Source organism: Cyphomyrmex costatus, unplaced genomic scaffold, assembly GCF_001594065.2.
Source record: "Cyphomyrmex costatus isolate MS0001 unplaced genomic scaffold, Ccosl1.0 scaffold537, whole genome shotgun sequence".
NCBI lineage: Eukaryota > Metazoa > Arthropoda > Insecta > Hymenoptera > Formicidae > Cyphomyrmex > Cyphomyrmex costatus.
Genome location: NW_017279589.1, coordinates 99358 through 104869, shown reverse-complemented (window position 1 = coordinate 104869; position 5512 = coordinate 99358). Strand labels below are relative to the sequence as shown.

The 5512-nt window shown below is 39.0% G+C and overlaps 1 protein-coding gene across 1 annotated transcript; it reads right to left on the bottom strand.

Moving 5' to 3' along the window:
- Positions 1 to 1042: 1042 nt before the first annotated feature.
- LOC108778978 (uncharacterized protein K02A2.6-like) lies at positions 1043 to 5029 on the bottom strand. The gene has a single exon (XM_018546308.1). The coding sequence runs from the start codon at positions 5027 to 5029 to the stop codon at positions 1043 to 1045; it is 3987 nt and encodes a 1328-aa protein (XP_018401810.1).
- Between the last annotated feature and the right edge of the window lie 483 nt (positions 5030 to 5512).

The window sequence follows — 5512 nt, the reverse complement described above, 5'->3', positions numbered from 1 at the left end:
GCAACAAACTTGATTAGATCTTGTCTACAAAACCGTAGCCATCTGCGTCCGCATTTGGCTATGGATTTGGTGACAACATTTGCTGACATATATGTTTTGCAGCAGATTTTGGTGACAAAAACCGAGCAGAATCTTCCGACATGATCTGACAGCAGATTGGTAGCAAAAACCGAACAGAGTCTGCTGACAATATTTGGTAATACAGACTCTGTCTACAATTTGTTGCCAATTTGCAATAAAAAATTGTCAGCAAACTCTGCTCGGTTTTTGCAACCAATCTGCTGTAAAACATATCAACAGACGTTGTTAGCAGTTAGCAGCAGTTTGCTGACAATACAGACTCTGTCTACAATTTGTTGCCAATTTGCAATCGAACATTGTCAGCAGGTTCTGCTCCAAATCTGTTTCCGCAGACTTTGCTATTAGGGTAGTTGTAGCCTGTCACAATATATTAAGACATGTTTACAATATCTTAATGATGAGAAAGTTATTATACCATTATGTCGTACACGCCTAGATGTCGCGCACTTAATAAAAATGATTGCTAGATGACAATGTTTCCGTGGAAAAGCTCCACGAATCAAAGATTTTTATCTACGATGTGTTGGATTTTTAATAACTATCGAATCAAGAAATCAATTCGAAAATATTTTGCATTCGATATTGATTGTCGCACTTAGCGAATACGACGACAAAAGTACTGAGTATGCAAATGTTGTAACTTGAAGGAGGATTGTAAGTAAATAAACTGACTCGCAGATTCCTTATTCCAATCACGATATATATATTTATTATAAATCCAATCGCTGTCTATTACAAGAACAATCGTATGAGTATATAAAAGCGGGAAGTCCGCGTGTACGACTCGCTCGTTGCCTCTCTGTCAGTGTTGCCACACAGCCAAAATTAAAATTGTAGGGTAATTCAATCGGCCAATGAACGAACGGATATAACAGTCTCCCACGCTTATTAGAAAGAAGGTAACTGCTTAGACATATCTGGAAAAATAAAAGACAGAAAAAAAAGAAAGATAATAGTTTCCTCATTTGGGAACAAAACTGTCTAAATATGTCGGAGGTTTACGGATCCTCTCAGATCTGCGAAGTGGTGGATCTTGGTTCTGGCTTTCCCTTATGGCACTTTCTCCGATTGGTGTCTGAATATTTTGCGCTGCCGGAACAGGGTCCTTCTCTGGGGCTTGTACCTGGAGGGGCTGCTCTTCAGTTCTTGGTTGGGGCTCTGGTATGTTGTCTAGTAATGGGTACCAGTTCCTGGTTACTGGACCAAAATGGACTGATTTCCTTTCAGGTTTTTCCTTAGGGACTTCACTCTGACGTAGCTGATTAATGTGTCTCTTGATGAGATATCCTTCGTCTAAATGTATCAAATAATGTAGTCGACCTAACTTTTTCGTGACTACGCCAAGTTTCCATCGTTGAGTTCCACTGTATGCTCGAGACTGTACTCTGTCTCCCACGCTTAATTGACTTACATGACATTCTTGAGTGGACGTCGACCTTATGCTCGGAGGGCGTAATAAATCTAGACTTGTTCGAATTTGCCTGTTTAGATAAATCTCCGATGGACTTTTACCACAGTGTAATGGTGTGGCTCGGAAACGATATAGAATGTTTTCTACTTTTGAAGTCATTGTACTTGGATCGGATTCCATTGCTTTCAACTTCTTCTTGAGAATTTGAACGTACCTTTCTGCTAACCCGTTAGTTGCTGGATGTCCTGGGGCAATGAATTTTTGAAAGATGCCATTTCTTTGACAGAATTGTGTAAATTCCTCACTTTTGAATATTGTCGCGTTGTCGGATACCAAGACTTCAGGTGTTCCATGTGAGCTAAAAATATTTTCTAGAAAACGGATAGTTGAAACAGACGTTGGGGTTCCTTTTGTGATTCTAACTTCCGGCCATTTAGATTTGGCGTCAACAAGAACAAGGAACTGATGACCTTGAAATGGTCCGGCGTAATCTATGTGAACACGCTGGAAGTTGGACTCGGGCTCTTCCCAATGGTGGAGTGGAGCCTTTCGAGGATTATTCTGTCCTTTCGTACATTCTAGACATGAACGTACTATCCCTTCGATATCTTTATCGATGTTCCGCCAGTAGCAATATCGCCTAGCTAACTTCTTCATTTTTGAAATGCCAAGGTGAGTATAGTGCAGCTCTTTCAAGATCTCTGGACGTAATGAAGTGGGAATGAAGATTCGATGACCTCGGAAGATAATACCATTATGCAGGCTGTAAATTGGATCATATGTTTCTCCAGATGCTAAGTTTTCTTTTAGCTGTGATAATTCTTCGTCTTTTATGGTTTCTTCTGCGATGGTTTTGCTAGTGATAACTGTAGTGGATATTTGATTGATTATCTGGTCGTTGATTTCTTCATCTTCATCCTGTGCGGTTGACTTGATTTCTAATGATGCGCGCGACAAATAATCGACGTTACCATGGTCCTCAGCTTTACGATGCTCTACTTTATAATTGAAATTGCTTAGAAATGTTGCATATCGCAGTAATCGTGCGGAAGTGATCGCAGGCAGTTTTGTGTTATGCTGGAAGATTCTGGTTAGAGGACGATTGTCCGATATTAGTGTAAACGGTCGTCCGTATACGTACCGATAGAATTTCTGGATTGCAAATATAATGGCGAGGGCTTCCCTGTCCAACTGGCTGTAATTTTGTTCGGCTCTCGTAAGGGAACGAGATACAAAAGCTACTGGTTTTTCTATGCCTTCTACAATGTGTGACAGTACTCCCGCGATTCCTGTTGGGCTCGCGTCACATGCTACTGTGACTGGGAGAGAAGGATTATACGGCATTAATACCCGGTCACTGGCAATTTCTTCTTTTAATTTAATAAATGCTGCCTCACAGCTGGATGACCAAGAGAAATTCTTTTCCTTCTGTAATAGTTGTCGAATCGGGTATGTAATTGTGGACACATTTGGGATAAACCTGGAATAGTACGTAATTAATCCCAAAAATATTTTTACATCTTCAGTATTCTTAGGTTTCGGTGCTTCTAGAATTGCTTTTACTTTGTTTGGGCACTTCGAAATTGTGTTTTCTTCTATTATGTATCCTAGATAAGAAATCTTCTTTTCGAAAAATCGACATTTCTTTTGATTCAAATGTAAATTATATTTCTTCAGTCTTTCCAGGCAAGCAATTAATCGCTGTTTACATTCTATGTATGTTGAGCCACTCACTACGATGTCGTCGAAATAAGTGGTTATCCCGTCGAGATCACTTAGAATTTGATCTAAGATTCTATGGAATTCGCTGGGGGCTGTTTTGATTCCAAAAGACAGCCGATTCATTTTATAGGTACCTCGGTGGGTTGATATGGTTTGAATAATCTTGCTTTCTTCATCCACTGCAACATGCAAGTATGCTTTGAACAAGTCAAGTGTGCAGAAAAACTTTGCATTTCTAAGACTGTTTAGAATTTCGTCAATTCTTGGAATCGGATAATGAGCTCCTTTTAGCTGGGGGTTTACTGCAATTTTATAATCAACACATAACCGAACAGAACCATCTGGCTTCGGAATAACTACTAAAGGTGATCCCCAGTCGACGCAATCAATTTTTGAAATAATGCCTTGAGCTTCTAATGTATCTAATTCTGTGTCGACTTTATCTCGGAGTGCAAATGGAACATCACGAGCTTTTAAGAACACGGGTTTTGCTTCTTCCCGTAGTTTCAATGAGCAGGTGAAATTTGGGATGCATCCTACTTCCGGTTCGAAAATATCATTGAATTGTTGCAGGATTTTGATTACGTCATCTTTATGTGTATTTAGGCAATTAATCGATTCTGAACACATAGATTCTGGAATGTGAGTTTTATCTAGATCGAGTAAATTAATTCTTAAATGCCGGATCCACGTTCTGCCAAATAGTGGAGTGCCGCTTTCGACAATAAACATAATTCCTTCCACAGACGATTTTTCATAAATATCAACTATTACCTCGTTGATTCCGTAGAAATCTTGAATGCTGTTAGTATCGTTGAGCTTTTTGTTATCTTCTTGAGTGTCCGTTTCAAGCGTAAGTGTATCGCTATTTTTTGGTTTCATTAATGTCGAAATGCAGACCTTTTTTACGTGACCTGTTTTATCACAAGCGTGACATTTTAAGTTATTGAAGTTGATGCGACAATCTTGTGTTTTGTGGTTGTTACGACCACAACGAATGCATACATTTTCTAATCCTAGGGCGCGATAATTGATTCTGCTTTTAGACCGTGCTTGACTATTTGAACGACTTTTACCAGGGTTGTTCCGGTTATTTGATCGCTTACTTGATTTATCTCGGGACTTTGAAATGCGATTCACATTTTCAATTGAAGACTTCCTCCCTGCTGGTGTTCCTGATATTTCATGGTTGTCCAGTTTTGATGCTTCTAGAGCAAGAGCGGTATCCACTGCCTTTTTGAATGTCAAGTCGGTTGTCTGTAGAAGTTTTTCTCGAATCGTTGTGTCACGAAGTCCTCGAATAAATTGAGCACGTAGAAATAAATCTGCAACAGATCTTCCACATTCGCAATTGAATCCACAAGTAATGATAAATTTTCTTAATTCAGCGACATATGCTGCTATATTGTTTTCTGGCTTTTGTACGCATGAGAGAAACCGATGTTGCTGTACCACTACATTTGGTTTTGGACATAGGTAAGTTTCTAGTAGTTCCATTAATTGTTCGTACGTTCTCTCTGTTGGCAAGTTTGGTGCAGTCAGTGATGTCAATAATTCATAATATTTTGAACCAATGCAATTCAACAAAACTTTCGCGCAGAGATTTTTGTCATCGAATATATTCTTCAATCTAAGGAAGTTTTCTAGACGCTGCTTGTAATGCTCGAAACTTTCTTTATCTGGATCAAAGCTTCCAAAATGTGATACTAGGTTATTGTTCGAATTTACTGACGGTTGCGTTACCTGTTGTATCGTTTGGCGTTCCAGACACGTAGTCAGAACCTTCATGAGTTCTTGGAATTGTTTTGCGTCCATTTTATTGTTAATCGAATCCGAAATTGAATATTTACGTGATGGAATAGTTGGGAGGCACGCTGCAGAGAGAGGTTAGTTGAATCGAGATCAGTTGAATTTTTCACCTCGTCGCCAATTGTTGTAACTTGAAGGAGGATTGTAAGTAAATAAACTGACTCGCAGATTCCTTATTCCAATCACGATATATATATATTATAAATCCAATCGCTGTCTATTACAAGAACAATCGTATGAGTATATATAAAAGCGGGAAGTCCGCGTGTGTGACTTGCTCGATGCCTCTCTGTCAGTGTTGCCACACAGCCAAAATTAAAATTGTAGGGTAATTCAATCGGCCAATGAACGAACGGATATAACAGCAAATAAACAAGAATTCCTTTTAGAAATAATCCGCAATTTTACGATCGATGAAAAATAAAATCCGGATGAAGACAGCGATTGTAATAACAATCATCCATTCGATGAAACAGATTCTACATCAGT

Coding starts and splice junctions, on each gene's coding strand:
- LOC108778978 (XM_018546308.1), bottom strand. CDS start 5,029: ATGGACGCAAAACAATTCCAAGAACTCATGAAGGTTCTGACTACGTGT.